Genomic DNA, 21,712 nt, shown 5'->3' with positions numbered 1-21,712 from the left:
CTATCCTGTCATAAGACTTTTCCATATTCATAAAGACCCAAGAAACATCCTTACCTTTTCCTAGTTTTCTCACATATTTGCCTTATCACATAAATCTGATCCATACAACCCCTACCTGTCCTAAACCCACACTGTTTCTCACCAATTACTCCCTCTGTTACTCTCCTAATCCTTTCAATCAAAACCCTCCCATAAGCATTCCCAACTACACTCAACAAACTGATCCCTCTAAAACTACTACTTACACTTGTCCCCTTTTCCCCCGTAAGGTGGAACTATACAGGCACTCCTCCAGTCCTCCAGCACTCTAGCCTCTTTTACACAAACATTAAACAACCTCATCAGCCACTCCACCATCACTGTACCACTCCTTTTTCAGACATTCTGCATGACATCCATCCAACCCAGAAGCCTTACCTGCTCTCATCATTTTAATAATTGCTCTCACCTCATCTTTCCTTTTTTCTCTTCCATTTTCCTCATTCATCACTGTCATTTTCTTAGCAGTTCCCACTGCTATTGCCTCTCCCTCCCTATCCTCCTTCACATTTAACAACTCCCTAATATACTCTGCCCATCTTCCAACATCAACTCTCCACTACAATTTTTTCCTGGAATGCCACACTTGCCAATCACTCCATCTATTGGTTCATTTCCTGCCCTAGCATTAAGGTCTTCCAATACTACTTCATTGACATTTCTCCCTTAACCCTCTATGCATTCATCTAAATCCATCCAAAAAGCCTCCCTTTCCTCTACACTCTTCTCACTACCAGGACCACATGCACTTACAAAAAACTACATCTCCCTTCCCAGTTTCACCTTCATCCACAGCACTGTATGGGGCAGAAACATGGAACATAAGAGAGGAAGAGAGGAGTTTGAATGTGTTTAAGATGAGGTGTCTGAGAAGTATGATGGGGGTTACTAGGCTGGATAGAGTGAGAAATGAGGAGGTAAGAAGGAGAACAGGGGTGGTAAAGGAGTTGGGAGATAGGGTTGATGAAAGAGTATTAGGATGGTTTGGACACATGGAAAGAATGAGTGTAGACTAGTAAAAGAGGTATGGAAGACAGATGTGGAGGAAGTGAACATGAGGAGGCGTCCTAGGATGAGATGGAAGGATGGGGTGAAGGGGGCTTTGGAGAAGAGGGGAATGTCTGTTGAGGAAGGACGGGAGAGGACAGAAGACAGGGGTGAATGGAGAATGGTTGTATATGGATGATGCTGTGATACATGAGGCGGAATGGGTGGGTGGATGGGGGGTGAGGGAGTATGTGTGAGAAAAATATTATGCAGCCCAAAGGGATTTCTCCCCGTCTTCTCCTTTTCTGCATGGGGGGGGGGGGGCAGAGAGGGGGGGTTGCCGATTTAATGAAGAGGCCTTGCTGTGGATGTGCTGTGTTTTGCGACACTGCCTCTGACCCAGGGCAGTGGACAAGGTGCAGGGATGACCCGTAATCCAGGAGGTGCTAAGATAAGAGGGAGAGTGGAGGGGGGTGGAGCGTACTTAGGGATGGAATGGGTGGGAATGGTTTTATGTCTTTTTCTTTTTGGCTACCCCCCTTGTAAGGGGGAAAAAGCCTTGGTATATATATATATGTATGTATGTACTAGAAATATTTTCCCTTTGAATTTATGCCAAAATGTGTCTGGTTTAGTAGAGTATTTGTTAGTTTTTAGAGTAGTATTTACCTAGTTGTATTTTACGGGACGAGAGCTATGCTCGTAGTGACCCATTTTCGGATCTCTCCACATCCAGTTTGTTCTTAAAATTGTGTATAGTTCTGGCATTAACTGTTTCTCTGTTCAGTTTGTTCCAGACATTGATCACTATGTGGGAAGCTATTTTTTTTTTCAGGTCTCTTCTGTAACTGTCTTTCTTTCATTTCCTCTTGTTTCTTTTCTGTCACACTTAAGTCGTCTCTATCGAGAACTTCCATCCCTTTCATGATTCTGAAAATGGTCAACAGATCGCCTCTTTCCCTTCTCTGTTCTAGTGTTGACGACTGTAATTTCTCCAATTTTTGCTCATATGTCAGATTTGACATATGAAAAAAAATTGGAAGAAAAAAAAAAAAAAAAAAAAGGAAGGTGGGCAGAGTACTTTGGGGAATTGCTGAATGTGAAGGAGGATAGGGAGGGAAAGGTAGTTACAGTGGGAAGCGCTAAGAAAATGAGAGTGATGAGTGAGGAAAATGGAGGAGAAATAGGGAAGAATGAAGTGGAAGCAGTTGTTAAGATGATGAGAGCAGGTAAGGCACCTGGGTTGGATGGATGTCATGCAGAATGTCTGAAGAAAGGAGGTACAGTTATGGTGGACTGGCTGGTGAGGTTATTTAATGTTTGTTTAAGAAAGGGTAGAGTGCCGGAGGACTGGAGGAGTGCCTGTATAGTTCCGCTTTACAAAGGAAAGGGAGACAAGTGTAAGTGTAGTAGTTACAGTTGGGAAGGCTTATGGGAGGGTCTTGATTGAGAGGATTAGGAGAGGAACAGAGGGAGTAATTGGTGAGGAACAGTGTGGTTTTAGGACAGGTAGGGGATGTGTAGATCAGATTTTTGTGGTAAGACAGATATGTGAGAAAGCTATAGGAAAAGGTAAGGATGTTTTTTGGGCTTTTATGGATCTGGAAAAGGCTTACGACAGGATAGACAGGAAGGCAATGTGGGAGGTACTGCAGATATATGGGATAGGAGGAAAGCTGTTAAGAGCAGTCAAGAGTTTTTATGAGTGTAGTAGAGCTTGCATTAGGATTAGAAATGGAGAAAGTAAATGGTTTGAGGTAAAGGTGGGACTTCGTCAGGGATGTGTTGTGTCGTCCTGGCTGTTCAATCTTTACATGGATGGGGTGGTGCGAGAGGTGAATGCAAGGGTAGTGGGTCAGGAGTTGGAGATGATTTAAGAAAATGGAGAAAAGTGCGAGGTGAGCCAGCTGTTGTTTGCTGATGACACTGCTCTTGTAGCAGGATCAGAGGAGGGATTGAGGAAGTTAGTGGCAGAGTTTGAGAAGGTGTGTGAAAGAAGGAAGTTGAAGATAAATGTGGGCAAAAGTAAGGTGATGAGATGTTCAAGGGGAGAGAGTGACAGTGGGCTGGAAGTGAGCATTAAGGGTGAGAAACTGGAGGATGTGGATAGTTTCAGATACTTGGGTGCGAATGTGACAGGAAAGGGAGGAGTGGGGGTGGAGGTAGAAGGTAGATTGAGAGAAGCGAGTAAATGCCTTGGTGGATTAAAAAGTGTAATGAGAAATCGACATCTGGGAATGGATGTTAAGAGGAAGTTATATGAAGGAGTGATTGTGCCAACAGCACTGTATGGGGCAGAAACATGGAACATGAGAGAGGAAGAGAGAAGGAGTTTGAATGTGTTTGAGATGAAATGTCTGAGAAGTATGATAGGGGTTACTAGGCTAGATAGAGTGAGAAATGAGGAGGTGAGGAGGAGAACAGGGGTGGAAAGGGAGTTGGGAGATAGGGTTGATGAAAGAGTATTAGGATAGTTTGGACACATGGAAAGAATGAGTGAAGAAAGATTAGTAAAAGAAGTGTGGAAGGCGGAGGTGGAAGGGGTGAATATGATGGGACGTCCTAGGATGAGATGGATGGATGGGGTGAAAGGGGCTTTACAAAAGAGAGGAATGTCTGTAGAGGAAGGATGGGAGAGGACAGAAGATAGGGGTGAATGGAGAAGGGTTGTGTATAGATGAGGCTGTGAAGCATGAGGGGGAGTGGGTGGGGGATGGGGGGTGAGGAAGTATGTGTGAGAAGAAATTTGACACAGCCCGAAGGGATTTCTCCCCGTCTTCTCCTTTTCTGCATGAGGGGACGGAGAGGGGGGGGGGGTCGCCGAATTTATGAAGCGGCCTTGCTGTGGATGTGCTGTGTCTTGCGACACTGCTTCTGACCCAGGGCAGTGGACAGGATGCAGGGATGACCTGTCATCCAGGAGGTGCTGAGATGGGAGGGAGGGAGGAGGATGGAGGGGAGTGGAATATATGGGAAATGAAATGGGTGGGAGTGATTTCTATGCCTTTTTGTTTTTGGCTACCCCCCCGTGTACGGGGGAAAAAGCCTTTGGTATATGGTATGTCAGATTTGACTTTGTTGGTGCCATTTTTGTCTCTGCTCTTTGGATTCTTTCTAATTTTCGTATGTTCTTTTTTGTGCTAGGTGCCCACATTGATACAGCATATTCTAATTTTGGTCTTATGAGTGTAACAGCTATTTCTTTTTAACCATCTCCTCATCTATATAGTCGAAGGCCACTTTCATTGATCTTAATTAGTTGTAAGTCTCTCCAAATAATTTATTTATACGTTTGTCAGGTGTCAAGTCACTTGAGATGATTACTCCTAGGTCCCTCTCTGAGTTTACTTTTTTGACTTCTTTGTTTCCAATTTTATATTGTCCCAAAACTCTATTATTACTTTTTCCAAATTCCATTATGCTACATTTTTTAATGTTGAAGTTCATCTCATATATCCGACTCCATTCCCATATTCTATCCAGGTCATCTGTTGCGCAATCTGTGTTTCTACAAGATGTAGAGGGGTAATGGGGGAAGGTTGTGGAAAACTATGAACAGTATGCTGTAGGTTGTAACTTCCTTGTTGCATCCTGTAAATTGTAGTTGTGTAATGTGATTTACTTACCTCCTTAGCACCTCTTGGAGGCAGGCTTCCGAGGAAACATCTTTGATTACATCCACTGAAAGACGTAGTAGTTGGGAACTTTGTCTGATTAAGCCATCCTGTGCTGCATCCAACAAAGTATCTACGGCATCTGGCAACTGCCAACAACCATTAATCCATTAGTAATAATATACTCTTTTGTCAACATTACCATAATAATTACCCTGACAATCATTAGTATTATATATTCCATTACCATATTCTTCAATACAATCATAATTACCTTTGTCATCAACATAGGCCACCATTTACAATGGATAGACACAAATATTCTCATGAATTGGGCACTATATTCTTTTTTACTATTATAATTAACCTTATTATTATAAGTGCAGGTAAACCATAGATTGAAGGAAGCAAGTAAATGTCTTAAGGGAATGAAAAATGTCATGAGAATTTGGGTATCTAAGGATGAATGCAAAGTAAAGACTGTATGAAGGGGCAATTGTGCCTACAACACTATGGGGACACAGACTCAGAATATAAGGGAGGCAAAAGGAAAATTTTCTAAATGTGAGATGAAGTCTTGAAGAAGTATGGTGGGGATTACAAGGATGGATGAATTGAGAAACGAGTAGATGAGGAAGAGTGGGAATGGAAATTCCTATTTCATCTAAAGAATAATTTCACTTACCAAAATTTTATGATGTTTCTTGAAGTCAAGGTTGAGAAGTAGCATCAACTCCATTGATATAAGCCTTAGCTGTGCATCTGCACTCTTAAAGTCAACCATCATTTTCACAAGAGCCTGAAAATTTAACAGTAGGGTCATTCCAAATAGAACATCAACCTACTATTAAAATCAGTTTTAAAATTCAAGTAAAAAATCAAAACAGGATTCTGTGCCTCATTTAATCCCATGTATTTTTACCAACCAAGCTATGGTACCTAAAGTGCTAGAGTATAGGAATAAAAGTGATTCCCCTACATTTGTTACACAATCCTCTGATATTTGTGGGCTCTCTTATAGCATCAGTTTATTCCTGTATGAAGACAAGGTGTTTCCTGTCATTTGCAGCACATTGTCCCCTGACCTACATTCATCCCTTGCACCTCTCACCTGGTCTCAGTCACTACCTAACCACCACCACTAAAAGTGTTACAATCACCATAAAGCCATTTATTTCCTCCAATTATTTTGGGCTTTTCAATTGCTTCTACATGTTTGTAATTAATGCTAGAGTTACATGAGGGCTGTATTCCTGAATGGGTTGTACATCTCAAAATCTCACATTTCAAGCATGTTTTTCTAACAAGATACTGTCAACTCTTGTAGCCAATGTCAACTCTTGTTGCCTCTGTTATCATTCTCTACGTTGCCCACTGTTACCTCTCAATAACCCACTGTCACTTCTCTTGCCACTGTTAGTTCTGTCAACACCATAGTCACTGTAATCGCCCTTGTGGTCCTCACTTATGGAGATGGCAACTTGCTTCTTTTAGTTATAATCTTCTGTCCAGGAGAATGAAAGTGAAGGAGTTTTCCTCTGTACCTTTCTTCCGTTAATTCTTATACAGCATGCTCCCCTTGAGGTTCTCTCACAGAATCCCCCAAGAGCACATATGCAAGATCCTACATGAGCTTTGCAGTGTAGTGATTTTTTTTAGTCCAATGATCATATTTAAGATCCTCCCCAAAGGGTGTGATCTTACAGTCATGAACCAATTGAATTTTCCCCTCCTCCACCCTTTCACCAATCAGATTCATTGTTACAACACTATATAGCAATATTGTTTACTTAGAATAATCTCAAGTCTCTGCATAATTCTCACGTTGGTTACAAAGGAATGTCATGTCAGCAATACACTTGCTCCCAGTTCTTATTCATAAACAAGGTGGAAAGGCTGACTCAGGCAGCTCAGTCAGCTATTGTTTCATAAACACCTTACCCATAAAATGCAATACCTGTCTTCTACCCCTCTTTCTATCAGCCTCTTACAATACAATGGTAATGGGGTGGGTTATGTTCCTGGACTCAGGAAAGGTCTATTTTAGGGGTACACAAACTCTATGATGATTATTCATGCATGGATAGGTTGAATAAATAATAGCATACATTATTTGTTTAATTTACACTATATATTTGTATATGTCATCCACATAGTACAGCCAAATTATGGAATTCAGAAAGAGTTCGGCAAACGACAGACTGCCAATAGTTTTTGTGGTTATCTGAAATGAGTGTAGGGTAGCATAAGACAACATGCTCTGTCCTTTTCAGTGATTACAGCTTGAATATTTAGTGTCTATTGCCATGCCAATTCTGTATTGGTACTGTTTAAGTGCCTGGTGGCAACCTGAGCATAAGTGTGCTAGTACAATTCTTGAGTATCTTGAGAATGACCTCTCTACTGAGTCTATGTATGGGGGTTTCTGGTGAGGTATTGGCTTTATTCATCCTGTTAGGACTGCATATCTTAAATAAACTGTACTATTGCATCTAGAGAATAAACTTGGGCTAGACTGATTTCATTTAGACTGGGAAAGAAAATCCTCTACAGACAAATGTCACTACAACATTACTTACTTTATGGTCATGTGTGTTCCTCAGGCATGAAGTAGCAGGTACACTCTTGCGACAGACATTAACAATAATGGCTATGTCTAAGTAGAGAGACTCATCAGTCATACTTCCTTCTACAGCCATACTGACAAGGTGTGGCAAGAGACGCATCAGCCAAGCTTCAAATCGGTCAATCTGTGAGGACAGTTTTCTTTTTCAACATGCTGACACAAATATTCAAAATACTAATAAACAGAACTGATAAGATAAAAAGAAATCATGAAGGGACTTCTCCTTATTTTCTCTATTCTCACATGTTGGGAGGAAGAAACCTATTGTTATGCAGATATATGAATAGATAGATGAACAGCTATTACCTGTTTACATGGCTCAGCCTGAAATATACTGGATCTATGCCTACATATAAACCACATCAATTTAGATTATATATTTGGACATTCATCAGCAGATGATATAAGTTTCCCCTTATAAGGGGGAACAAGCCCTTGGTATATAGATACATACATATACCAAGGGCTTTTTTTTCTCTTACAAGGGAGGTAGCCAAAGTCAAATGGCATAATTTCACTCCCATCCATTTCATCCCCACCCACTACACTCCCATTCACCACCCTTCTCCCTCTTTTCTTGGCTCCTCCCGTCATCCCTGCATCTCACCCACTGCCCTGGGTCAGAGACAATACAGGAAGACACAGATAGAAAAAAAAAAAAAAAAAAAAAAAACAAAAAAAAAAAAAAAAAAAAAAAAGAGAGAGAGAGAGAGAGAATCAATCTTAAATGGCTTCACAGAAGAGAAGGCCAATTACAAATACTTTACACAAAGCATATTATTATGTCTACCCACACTAATAATTTAGAAAATGCAATTTGCCACCACTCAAATCTTCAATGAAAAATATCTCATATAAGTAGATATGGTAACATTTGAAAATATAATTCATACCTACGAATACTTTTCTGAAAATCACATATTACCTCAATGCCATAACTTATTTCTTGCATGAGTTGCAAAACCTTCAGATTTTTGTCCTTCAAGTGATGCACAGCAATCAGTAATTCTGTTAATATTGGCATCAACTGGATGTCATCCCTGAAAAACAGTAAAATCAATTAATGACAACTAAGAATACATATATATCATCCCAAAGGCCCCTTTCTCTCTTATAAGGGGGTGGCTCAATCAAATACAGTAAATCCTCATTATATGGTACATATGCATTCCTGAAAACCTTACCGCAAATTGAAATTACCATATACCGAACCCATTATAACATGTAATAATAGGATATGGCAGACTTACCTTCTCCCTACTCTTTCCTCTTCAAAATATCAAGCGGATAACGTAACTGTGAATTTTTCTTACTGTAAATAGAATCGAGGGTAGTAACTACCAAATACTGTAACTGTGAATTTACCGGATAAAGAATTACCGTATAAGGAGGACTCACTGCAACACATCCACCCCAAACCCATTCACTGCCCCACCCATCTTAGCGCCTCATAGATAAGGGTCGTCCCTGATCCAAACCATACCACTTCAGTCAATGGTAATCTTAGCACCTCAGAGAAGAAGGTTCATCCCTATTTGCTGCCACACTGCTCAGGTCAAAGGCAATGCAGCAAGTACAAAATATATACATATTACACACTATCAAAAAAATATATACAAAAAATTCATTACATACATTAAAAGCACTTACCTCAGAGCAACCCGAACTTTCTCTGAATGAGATATGTGTAAGAGAAGGGTCAAAATCTTCCACATAAGAGAAGATTTATGCTCTGCATTAATCAGCAAACGTTCTAGGCACACATAAAATTCTAATGCTTCCATACATGATGGCTCAAACACACTCAAATCACTGATTACGGACAAAATCTGAAAAGAGAGCAAAGCTTTATATACATACATACATATACCAATGACTGTTTCAACCTTACATGGAAGGTAGCCAAAAAACAAAGGCATAAAATCCACTCCCACCCATTCCAGCCCACGTATTCCACTCCCATTCACCCCCCTCCCTTACTCTTATCTTGGCTCCTCCTGGATGATGGGTCATTCTTGCATTTTGCCCACTGCCCTGGGTTAGAAGCAATGTAGTAAAACACATCACATCCACAGCAAGGCTGCTTCATTTAATCTGCAACCCCTCCTTTCTGTCCCCTCAAGCAAAGAGAAGATGGGGAGAAATCCATTTAGGCTGCATCAAAATATCATTCACACTTAGGAATGAGGCAAATGAAAGGAATGAGAATAGAACTGAAAAAGAAAAGGAGGAGTTTTTTTGGAGAGTGATAGACATGAGGCTGAGGAAAAAGTACATAGAGAAAATGGAAACAAGAAGACACAAATATAGACGGAATAATCTCAGGAATAAACGAATTAAATGATTATCTAGTATTAGAAAAACCAGACATAATGGGAATTGTAGAAACCAAATTAAAGTTCATACTAACACCCCACACTGTGGGACAAGGAGAATATAACTGTTGGACAAAGAATAAAAAGAACAAACAGGGCAGAGGAGTTCTAATTTTGGCCAAGAAAGATTTAACTGTAGCAAAAATAACTGAAGGAAAAAATAATGTAGAATCAATTATAGTACAAGTCGAAGGTAAAAAAATGAAGAAAAGAAAATTTGCAGTGGTATATGTACCTCCTAAGACACAAGCCTGGTCAGAGAGGGATCACGCCGAGTTACTAGATAATACAAAGGAAGAACTAATTGAAACACTGAAGGATGGAGGAAATACAGTAATTATGGGTGACTTTAATTCAAAAGAAATATGCTGGGAAGATATGACAGTGAAATGGGGAGAGAAACACTGGGGCAATGTACTCCTTGACTTGACCATTGAATACACAATGACCCAGTGGATTAGAGAAAATACTAGATATAGAGGAAATGAAGAACCCTCAATATTGGACTTAATACTTACAACAGAACCTGAGATAATCGATAATATTATTTACAAAACTCCGATAGGAAAAAGTGACCATGTACTAATAGAAATGGAATTGAAAGAACCAGACCAAAGCAAAAATGTTAAACATAGAATAGGAAGACCTACGTATAACAAAACAAACTTTGAGAAACTTAAAACATTCTTTCGCAATGTAAACTGGGAAAAATTCCAAAACGAAGATACAGGGATAGAAGAAAAATGGAACATACTAAAAGAAATTTATAATGAAGGAGTGGACAAATTTGTACCACAACAAAAAATGGAAAAGGCATACATAAAGAACTGGTACAACAAAAGATGTAGTGAAGCAAGGGAAAAAAGGGACAAAGCTTGGAAAAAATGGAAAAGAGATAAGAAACAAACCAAATGGCAAACATACATCAAACTAAGAAACAAATATATAAAAATAGGCAGAGATGAAAAGAGAAATTATGAAAAAAAGATAATAGACAAATGTAAAGAAGAACCCAAACTATTTTACAAATATGTAAATGGAAAACTGAAAAACAAACAAGAAATAATAAAACTGCGCCAAGATATAAAGGACCCTATCTCCCAACTCCCTTTCCACCCCCCACTCTACTCCTCACCTCATTTCTCACTCTATCCAGCCTAGTAACCCCTATCATACTTCTCAGGCACCTTATCTCAAACACATTCAAATTCCTCCTCTCTTCCTCTCTTAAGTTCCATGGTTATGCCCCATATAGTGCTGTTGGCACAATCACTCCTTCATACATTCTCTTCTTAGCATCCATTCCCAAATATCTATTTCTCATTACACTTTTTAATCCCCGCATTTACTTGTTTCTCATAATCTATGTTCTACCTCCACCTCCACTCCTCCCTTTCTTGCCACATTCATACTCAAGCATCTAAAACTATCCACTTCTTACAGTCTCTCCTTTAATATTCACCTCCAATTTGCTGCCACATTCTCCCCTTACATTTACCCACATTTAACTTCAACTTCCTTCTTTTGCACACCTTCCCAAACTCTGTCACTAACTTCCTCAATCCCTCCTCTCATCCTGCTACAAGTACAGTGTTGTCAGCAAACAACAATTGGCTTATCTCCCAATTTTCTCCATTTTCCTTCACCATCTCCAGTCCCCAATCCATTATCCTTGTGTTTCCCTTTCACACCACCCCATCCATGTACACATTGAACAGCCAAGGCAACATCACATATCCCTGGTGAAGTCCCACCTTTACCTCAATCCACTCACTCTCTCCATTTCTGATTCTAACACAAGCTCTACTACTCTTGTAAAAACTCTTGATTACTTTTAACAGCTTTCCTCATATTCCATATATCTGTAACACCTCCCACAGTCCCTTCCTGTCTACCCTGTCATAAGACTTTTCCAAATTCATAAAGGTCCAAAATAACATCCTTACCTTTTCCTAAAGCTTTCTCATATATATATCTTACCACAAAAATATGATCAACACAACTCCTACCTGTCTTAACCCACACTGTTTCTCACCAATTACTCCCTCTATTCCTTTCCTAATCCTCTCAATCAAAACCCTCCCATAAGACTTCCCAACTACGCTTAACAAACTGATCCCTCTGAAATTACTACAATCACACTTGTCCCTTTTTCCCTTGTAAAGTAGAACTATACATGCACTCCTCCAGTCCTCTGGCACTCTACCCTCTTTTAAGCAAACAATAAACAACCTCACCAGCCAGTCCACCATCACTGTACCTCCCTTTTATTAATACACTGCACGACACCCATCCAACCCAGGTGCCTTACCTGTTCTCATCCTTTTAACAACTGCTTTCACCTCCTGTTTCCTTATTTCTCCTCCATTTTCCTCACTCATCACTGTCGTTTTCCTAGCACTTCCCACTGCAACTAACTTTTCCTCCCTATCCTCCTTCACAGTGATTGATTGATTTATAAGATTTATGGCCTTTAGCCAAGCCCCAGAGCCATAGGGCCATTCAGTGCATTCTTTCACATTAAGCAGCTCCCTAAAGTACTCTGCCCATCTTCCTCTTACTGCACTTTCATCCATTATCATATCCTAATCTACACCTTTTACCTTTTCTTCTCTACTTGATTTGCCTCCTCTTCCTCTCTTAATTTCTTTCTAACATATTTTTATTACTTCCAATTTTTTTTTGTCATAGTCTTACCCCATTTCACATCTGCTCTCCTCTTTGCCTCCTTTATCTTATGCTTTACTTCTCTTTTCTTTGTACCTCTCATATGATTCCCTTATCCTATTTTGTAATCAATCTGTGAATACTTGTTTCTTCTTTTCTACAACCTTCTTCACTTCCTTATCCCACCACTCACTACCCTTCTTTCCATTTCCTACTGTCCTCCTCGTTCCACACACCAATTTTGCACACCTTGTGACTTCCTCCTTGAACCATCCCCATTCCTCCTCCACTCTTAGTTCTGTTCTATCCTTCACTCCCTCCCACTCTTCTCTCAGCTTCTTATTGTATTCCTGCACCTTTTCTTTCTCATTTAAGCAGTTTACTCTAAGCACCTCTCAACCTTGTCCTTTTCTTCCTTCTCCATCTATCCTCCACTCTTATCTTACCTTCCACTAAAAAATTATCTGATACTCGCCCACTCTCTCCCCTTGGAACATGTACATCCAAAACTCTTCCTACTTTTCTCCTGGTTACCACTATGTAATCCATTAATGCCCTTTCTATTACCCTTCCATCCACCACCCTCTCCCATGTGTGCTTATGCTTGACTTTCTTCCTAAACATTGTATTTGCTATCATCAACTTTCTAGACACATCTCTAGCATCAACTCTCCACTGCAATTTTTTCTTGGAACTCCACTTCCCAACTACTCTATTGGTTCATTTCTTACCTTAGCATTAACCCCTTCCATACGGTGCCGCACACGTAGGCGTCATGGACTTAGATCTCGGTGGCAGCAGCCAATGCCAGCCGTACGACGTGTCGTAATAATACTCGCATCATAAAATATAGTCACCGCTTATATCGATCGTTCTCTCTTCACCCGTGGATTTTGATAACCATAGAAAATGCGATTACAAAAGAATTAGAAAGAATGTCATTATGGAGGGGCGACTACAATAAATATAATCAAGACGCCAATATGGCAGCCTCGCGAATACACTCGCTCCCCATGACGCCTACATGTGCGGCACCGTATGGAAGGGGTTAAGATCTCCCAATACCACTATATTGACATTTCTCCCTAAACCCTGTATACATACATATACCAAGGCTTTTTCCCCCTTTCAAGGGAGGTAGCCAAAAAGGGAAAGGCATAAAATCACTCCCACCCATTCCATCCCTAAATACACTCCACACCCCTCCCACCCTCCCTCTCATCTGAGCACCTCCTGGATGACGGGTCATCCCTGCACCTTGCCCACCGCCCTGGGTCAGAAGCAGTGTCGCAAGACACAGCACATCCACAGCAAGGCAGCTTCATTTAATCGGTGACCCCCCCTCTCCGTCCCCCCTTGCATATAAGGAGAGGACGGGGAGAAATCCCTTCGGGCTGCGTCAAAATTTGCTCACACATACTACCTCACCCCCCATCCCCCTGCCCATTCCTCCTCATGCATTCACAACATCATCCATATACAACCATTCTCCACTCACCTGTCTTCTGTCCTCTCCCGTCCTTCCTCAACAGACATTCCCCTCTTCCCCAAAGCCCCCTTCACCCCATCCATCCACCTCATCCTAGGACGTCCCCTCATGTTCACTCCCTCCACATCTGCCTTCCATACCTCTTTTACTAGTCTTTCTTCACTCATTCTTTCCATGTGTCCAAACCATCCTAATATTCTTTCATCAACCCTATCTCCCAGCTCCTTTTTCACCCGTTCTCCTCCTCACCTCCTCATTTCTCACTCTATCTAGCCTAGTAACCCCCACCATACTTCTCAGACACCTCATCTCAAACACATTCAAACTCCTTCTCTCTTCTTCTCTTATGTTCCAAGTTTCTGCCCCATACAGTGCTGTTGGCACAATCACTCCATACAGTCTCCTTTTTGCATCCATTCCTAAATGTCTATTCCTCATTACACTCTTTAATCCACCAATCCCTGTATGCACTCATTAAAATCCATCCAAAAAACCTCCCTTTCCTCTATACTCTTCTCACTACCAGGTCTATATGCACTTTCAAAAACACACATCTCCCTTCCCAGTTTCACCTCCTTCCACTCTACCAAATGTCTACCTATCTCTTCACTTACTAGTATAGCCACCCCTTCTCTCCCTCATTTTCTCTTAACTCCTGACACCCTCCCAACTACATTCTCAAACTCACCCCTCCATTTCAACTTAGTTTCACTCAGTGCCAACACATCCATCTTTCTTCACACAAACGTACTGCCTATCTCTTCCCTTTTACTCTCATCTGTACCACATCCACACACATTTAAAGACCCAAATGTTAGGGTTCTAGTTGGAAAACTCCTCTCAGACCCTCTTATGCCTTTGCTATTTTTAGGAATGTCCCCTTTGGAGCTACTGAGAGGATACCTAGTCCTATCCCGATCCCCCTTTTTATGACTCAAATATGAAAAAGTTATCAAAAGTAGATGGACTGAACATCTGGAAGAAAACATACTGAATCCAAAACAGTTCGGTATTAGACAAGGAAGATCATGTGCCACAAACTTGATTTGTTTTTATTCAAGGTTAATAGATATAATGCAAGAAAGGGACACAGACAGACAGATTGTGCTTTCCTGGATTTACAAAAGGTGTTTAATAAAGTACCACACAAAAAGCTATTCAAAAACTCAAAACAACAGGTGTACAAGGAAAATTATTGAAATTGATGGAAAATTTCTTGCACAGGAGAAAAATGAGGGTGGAACTTAGATCTAAAAACTCAATCTGGGAAAAAATGATAAGTGGCATCCCACAAGGTTCAGTATTAGCTCCAATAATGTTTGTTATACATACATACATACATACATATACCAAAGACTTTTTTTCCCCTTACACAGGGGGTAGCCAAAAAGTAAAAGGCATAGAAACCACTCCCACCCATTCCATCTCCTACATATTCCACTCCCCTCCACCCTCCTCCCTCCCTCTCATCTTGGCACCTCCTGGATGATGGGTCATCCCTACATCTTGTCCACTGCCCTGGGTCAGAAGCAGTGTCGCAAGACATGGATGAAGCTGTAGAATGTTATAGGAACTTCTTTGCAGACAATGCAAAACTACTAAAGAAAGAAAGTACAGAAAAAGACTGTGAATCACTACAGAGAGACCTGGACAAAGTCTGGGAATGGAGCCACAAGTGGAAAGTGAACTTCAATATCAAGAAATGTAGTATAATAGTTTGAAAAAAGTAAAAAAAGAATATCAGGACAATATCAAATCAGTACAACGTAAGTAAAGAAAGTTAGCTCCAAAAAGGACCTAGGAGTAATTATTAACAGACATGTCACCAGACATGCATATAAACAAAATAGTTCAAGAAACCTACAATTTACTAAGATCAATAAAAGTAGCTTTTAATTACTTGGATGAAGTAATGGTAAAAAAAATATTAGTCACACTTATAAGACCAAAATTGGAGTACACTGTGACATTATGGACATCCAGTACAAAAAGAATATAAAGAAATTAGAATACAAAAAGCAACGACAGAGATGGCCCCAACACTTTCAAAATTTACATATGAACAAATATTGTCTAAACTGGAACTACTAACCCTGGAACAAAGAAGAGAAAGAGGAGATCTATAGGCCATTTACAGAATCATGAAAGGCATGGAAGTCCTTGACAGAGAAGACTTATTAAAGTGGGATAAAAGAAAAACAAGAGGGCATGGAAAGAAGCTCAAGAGGATAGTTATAGAAGAGATCTGGAGAAAAAAAAAATCCACACAGAGTGGTGGATGACTGGAACAAATTAGATGAAACAATAGTGTATGCAAAAACCATACAAGAATTTAAAAACAAACTAGATGCTGAGAGATAAAAAGACAAATCACTATGAGCATAGCTTCCTTTCCCGTATAATACAACTAGATAAAGACTTGGTGGCAGTATTCTTTTCCCCCACCACATAAATGTCAAAAAAGTAATGGATATAACCAAATATCTACAAGCTCTCTCTGTTGTCACCTCCACATAACGTACCTGTATTTGTCTCTGTAACTGTGTGAGATTCTTTTCTGTTGGCCGTTGCTGGTATTCATAGGCAAAGGTAATAAAACTCTTGACCTGTGGGCTTGTGCTTTCCATATTTGTTTTTTACCCTGGAACAAGAAATGTTGGTAATAACAGTTTTTAATTTTTGTTAGTGATATTATAGACATAGGTATCTCTTCTCAACATCTAAATCTCAAATTATTGTATATATTTTTAGACACATGTGGACTACTGACTACCTCCTTTGAGAGTCTTCCTCTTATTTTCTATCACTCTTGGAAATAACAGATGGAAGTTCCCATCACCAACTTGTCTATACCCTTCAAGATCTTATAGGTCTCAATCATGCCCCACATAGTCCTTCACTGTTCAAGACTGGTAAGCCCTAAATCCAATCTTTGTTCATAATTTAGCTAGTTCTAAGACTAATTTACAGACACAACACTGTATCTGTTCTAGTATCTTTATATGCCTCCCTATAATGTGATTCAGGAATCAAGTTAAAGTCTAACCCATGATTTGTACCAGGGTAGGAAAGGAACACTTGAATGTAAATAAATAAGAGTTTTCTTTAGAGGTCCCACCACTGAACTAGCATTACCTATTCCCTTGGCTACTAGTTAGGATAGAGGCCCATTTGAATTGATGATAAGAAACGATGGCATTTCAGTTGCCACAACAGTCAGGATGAGACCATTTTTTCTAGGAGTTAGTAGAGGAAGTTTGCAAAGGTGACTGGGCAGAAGTTCTTGAATCAAGATTTGTCTTTCCCTGGTTTGGGGAAGGTGATGATGGCTTTTCTCCAGGCAAATGGGAGGATTTCTTTTATCCATATTTGGTTGAAGAGGTTTAGTGTTGCTATGGTTGGTTGTAGGTGTATTATCATGACAGTATTGTTTGGGATGACAGAAGTTTTCTTACAGATGGAAAGGGAGGTGTGGTATTCCACTTCTGTGAATGGTCTAAAGCTTTGTAATGGCTGTGACTTAATAGTAGCATTTTGTTATATGAATCTGGGTATATGGTTTGTGTCATAGATGTTAGAGACAGTGTTTTACAAGTAACTATTGTTTTGGCTACTTGGGGATGTGAGAAAGAGGTCTTTCGAACTGACAGGAGTGCTGCTAATATTATGTGGTTTGTATGATACAAAAAGAACTTTGAAGGTGAGGCAGAGTGGGAGTGGAAAGAGACAGCTGGTGGATAATGCTGATTAAGGAAGAACTGGATGAGTTTCTCTTGGGGCCACAAGTCACAGGAGGATCCACACTCAAAGCTGGGTAGCCTTCGGAATACAGTGCTACTTTGTAGTCAGGGTTACGGTCACTAAGTACTGTACTTGGGTCTCTCAACATCAATGACAGCAATTATAACCTTTTGTAGGAAGGGTGGGTAATTCTGTCAGTGTTACCACTATAGACAGTTCTCAAGTTTGTGGTTTCTTTACTTCAGTCATAGAGAGGTGATGTAGGGGTGGGGCATGGGTGAAATAAAACAATATTTTGGTTTTGGAAGGGCTGTTGCTCCCTCCCTGTTGTTGTTGGTCTGGTTATTAGTATTGATTTTCATAACACAAGAGTAGTTCCAAAAGTGATGCCTCCTTTTTTTTTTTTTTTTTTCCACCAAAGGATACAAAGGGATTGTTTATGACATTGATATGATGACTCAACCTTCATGCTCATACCCTGAATTTTTCATCTCTCTGTAGCAGATATTGAGTGTTATTGTCTAATAAACTAATCCCTGTCATGGATGTGTATCAGAAGCAGATATGCATCACTGAATTCCTCCAGGCAGAAGTGGAACCAATCAATATTCAATGGCACTTGGTGACCATTTACAGACCTGAGACAATTAATGTCAACATGGTTAAGAGATGGGCTCATCGATTCTGGAGTGGCAACAGAGCTGTGAATGGCAAAATGCACTCCAGATGGCCATACACAAGCCCTTACTGGCTAGAGCAAAAATGTCAACTCATTTTAACCTTTTCAATACGAGCCAAATTCTTGTGGGCAGCATCATCTGCCTGCTGTACGATGGTTCAATGATGCACCATAATACTCGCATTAAACTAAAGTTACAGCTATATACTCATTCTCTTTCACTTTGAATATAAATAACCACAGGAAGTATGATCAAGCCAGTTCACACAATATAGGGGTCTTTTTTTTTTCTATATAGGGGTCACTCAGCTAGAACTACAAAATAAATATAATCAAGACACCAATACCAGCATCCTCATATACAAACTCACACCTCGTGATGCCTATATAGCCGTCATCGTATGAAAGGGGTTAATGGTGCCATTCCCGTCTTCATAGCTCTTCAAATCTTTAAGTCACGAGTAAAAAAGTAAGAGGCACTACTTTTGAAACTCCCCTAATATATTTGGGTGACCTTACTGGGCACAGCTACCCAGTCAGGTTGAGGTAAGGGAATCATTTCTGAGGCTTCTTTTCAAGCCTCTTTTCCATGTGGAGTGAGCATGGTGGGTCTCAAGAAGCCAGAAGGGCTGCTCATTCATGACTGCTGCCAAACTGTAGTGTTCCTAATCCTGCTAGGTATCACCAATCATGGGAAAAAAATAGCTTCCCACACAGTGATAGATAGCTACTTGGAACAAATTAGACAAAGAAACTGTGTGTGCAAACACTATTCAAGATTTTAAGAAAAAACTCGATGCTGAGAGATACAAAGACGGGTCACCACAAGCATAGTTCCCTTCCCGTATAATTATAAACTGGGTCCTAAGGACTTTCTCCTCAAGAGAGGTTCAAGTGATGCTTACCCTCTGGAAGTTGCTTATTCAACCGATACTGGACTATTGTAGCCAACTCTGGTCACCACACAAACGCGGAGACATCCAGATGCTTGAAGCTGTCCAACAGAACTACACCAGGCACATCAAAGGGATGCAAGATCTCAACTATTGGGATCGCCTGGGAACACTAGGTCTATACTCTCAACAAAGGAGGAGAGAAAGATACAGGGCCATTTACACATTCTGAAATCCTTGAGGGACTTGTTCCAGACCCCACGCCCTCAACAATCAAGCCATACCACAGTGTAAGGCATGGGCATAAGTATGAGAGACAAACTCTCCCATCAAGAGCCCCGGAAAGGATTAAAACCCTACTGGCAACCACCCTAGGCCATGAGGGTCCAAAAATCTTCAACGCCCTCCCAAAAGAGGTGAGAGAGAAAATTAAATGCTCGGTGGACAGCTTCAAACATGCACTGGACAGGTTCCTGCGGAAGGTGCCAGACGAGCCTCCAGTGCCAGGCTACACCGCCATCAGTAGGTTCTCACTACCAGACCAACTGACCCTCGCGAGGAGGGACAACAGGACTGGCAGCAGCGGTAGTCCACTACGGCTGTGAGGATCGACCTCAGAACTTCACTAAGTAAACTAAGTAAATAGTACTACCCATGGCCATGCGAAGTGTGACTAAGTCTAAGCTTAAAGCTAAGGGCTTCCAGAAATCACCTCTTGTCCCAACCATCAGGAGCCATTGCCAGTGAACTTTTTATTGCCAGGTGGATAAATGATATTATTGCTAAATAACAGGCGACAATTTTAATTGTAATTGAAAATACTGTTACTGTTACTGTAGGCTGTCTCAGTCACTGCCTCACTCTTGGTATCCCCATGAAACAACCAGGTTCCTGGAAGCACAATGGCAATTGGAAGATTGTGGGAAATCATTTGATTTTGGTATTCCTTCCAAATATCATGTCCAAGCGTCTCGCCTTGATATTCTATTATCCTTTCCTTAGTTACTAGTAGGGAGATATGCATATGGTGAAGAGATTTGCAGGATATGAAAACGGGATTTATCATTTATGACAGATACTGGAGCTTAAAACAAGAAACTAAAGATCAAGTAAACTTCCTAAAGTCTCAGCAACTGTACTTTAAGATATTTAAATGAATTACTCACTAGTTAATGTAAAACTCTTGAAAAAAAAATATTCTTCCCCCAATTATTTACTTGAAACTTGTTTTCAAATGTCACAGTTAAGGACCCGCGTATGCGTAGTGTGGTTGCTTTTGTTTTCCACCAAGGATATCAATTCAAAAATGTTGGCTACAATATTAGTAATTACGAGACTGAATACCATAAACATACGGTTAAAACGTAAATTATCATCCTTAGATAAATGTACATAATTAGTGCTGTTTGGTTTTTAATACACTGTTTAATCTAACATAAGAATTCCACATAATATTTCTATAAATTAATTGATAATAAACAAATATACAATAACTAGTATATAATTTGTATCTACCAATTAACTACATTAAATTATCAAAGGTTGTGAGTCGCTTTAAACTCAAGTTTAGCATATGTCTCCCTAAACCTCACGTAAACAAACTGAGTGAACGTATGAATCCATGAAAGTTTGTTTTCTTGATTGCGAAAACATAACAGGGAACTTAAATTTGTGAAGTACCGCGTTAAAAGTTGCAGTATTGCAAGATAGTAATTCACAGAGGAAAGGAGAGTCATAATGTCTTTATTCCCAGCCTACACGGAAAAGGCTAATGATCTTAAAGGTAGGTACGGGCACAAATTTGTCAATCTTTAAAATGTTTATCCCTTAAAGTAAGTTAAATTCTTGTTGCATATGAAAGAGTTTCATTAGAAACAAAATACTTTTTGAATTTTTTAAATAGCTTGAAAGATAAAAGAGAAACTTTTTTTTATTATTTTCTATCCCGAATTTTTGGCCAGACTAAGGTTAGAAAAGAGTAGTACTTTACTTTCGGTATACTTTCGGTAATATTGTCTGTTAATGACACGGCTGAAGTCGGCTTCCGCACGTTCCAATTTCTCCTATTATTTTCTCTCTCTCTTGAGTCTTGGTTCTGTATTGCTTCTGGCAGGGTGTTGTGGTGGCTGTAGGGGTAGCCTGGTATCAGTGGATGGTCTGGTAACCCATTCAGCCATTTGTCCAGCTTTCTCATGAAGGTTTCCGGGCTAGTATCGGTCTAGTCTCGGAGATCTCTGGGGAAGCAGTTGAACAAACGGGGTCCATTGTGAGGGAAGGAGTTATGTTTTAGTGTCCACTCTTTGTATGGAGCCTACACTATAGGTACCCCCACAAAATTGTAAAAAAAAAAAAAATAACCTTTAAATTATTGTTGCATATGAAAGACAACTTGATTAGAAACAAAATGCTTTTTAAATTTTTGAAATAGCTTGGAAAATAAGGGAGATACGATTTTTTGAATTATTTTCTTAGCCCGCATTTTTGGCTAGACTTTACCATAACAAAGTGTTAGAATTAAGGGTGGTAATTTGTAAAGATTTCGGTAAAGAAATACACATTAACTCTAAACCACTGGTCCAATTTGATTAAAATTCGGAATACT

The 21,712-nt window shown here is 40.0% G+C and overlaps 2 protein-coding genes across 2 annotated transcripts in view; one reads left to right on the top strand and one right to left on the bottom strand.

The window, feature by feature from the left end:
- LOC143029728 (protein CIP2A homolog) overlaps positions 1-20,382 on the bottom strand; it is a 59,920-nt gene extending 39,538 nt beyond the window's left edge. The window contains exons 1-7 of the mRNA XM_076192601.1: positions 20,277-20,382; positions 16,320-16,438; positions 8,917-9,095; positions 8,192-8,306; positions 7,220-7,390; positions 5,326-5,439; positions 4,653-4,789 (exon numbers count right to left, since the gene is read on the bottom strand). Coding sequence (XP_076048716.1) covers positions 4,653-4,789; positions 5,326-5,439; positions 7,220-7,390; positions 8,192-8,306; positions 8,917-9,095; positions 16,320-16,424 — 821 coding nt within the window. The 5' untranslated portion in view covers positions 16,425-16,438; positions 20,277-20,382. The remainder of the gene's footprint in view (positions 1-4,652; positions 4,790-5,325; positions 5,440-7,219; positions 7,391-8,191; positions 8,307-8,916; positions 9,096-16,319; positions 16,439-20,276) is intronic.
- A 299-nt stretch (positions 20,383-20,681) lies between these two features.
- LOC143029725 (nuclear exosome regulator NRDE2-like) overlaps positions 20,682-21,712 on the top strand; it is a 37,913-nt gene continuing 36,882 nt past the window's right edge. The window contains exon 1 of the mRNA XM_076192593.1: positions 20,682-20,893. Within this exon, the coding sequence (XP_076048708.1) occupies positions 20,848-20,893 (46 nt within the window). The 5' untranslated portion in view covers positions 20,682-20,847. The remainder of the gene's footprint in view (positions 20,894-21,712) is intronic.

Source organism: Oratosquilla oratoria, chromosome 11, assembly GCF_046742065.1.
Source record: "Oratosquilla oratoria isolate Oo_2021 chromosome 11, ASM4674206v1, whole genome shotgun sequence".
NCBI lineage: Eukaryota > Metazoa > Arthropoda > Malacostraca > Stomatopoda > Squillidae > Oratosquilla > Oratosquilla oratoria.
The sequence above is the reverse complement of the archived record's forward strand: the minus strand, read 5'-3'. Positions and strand labels throughout refer to the sequence as shown.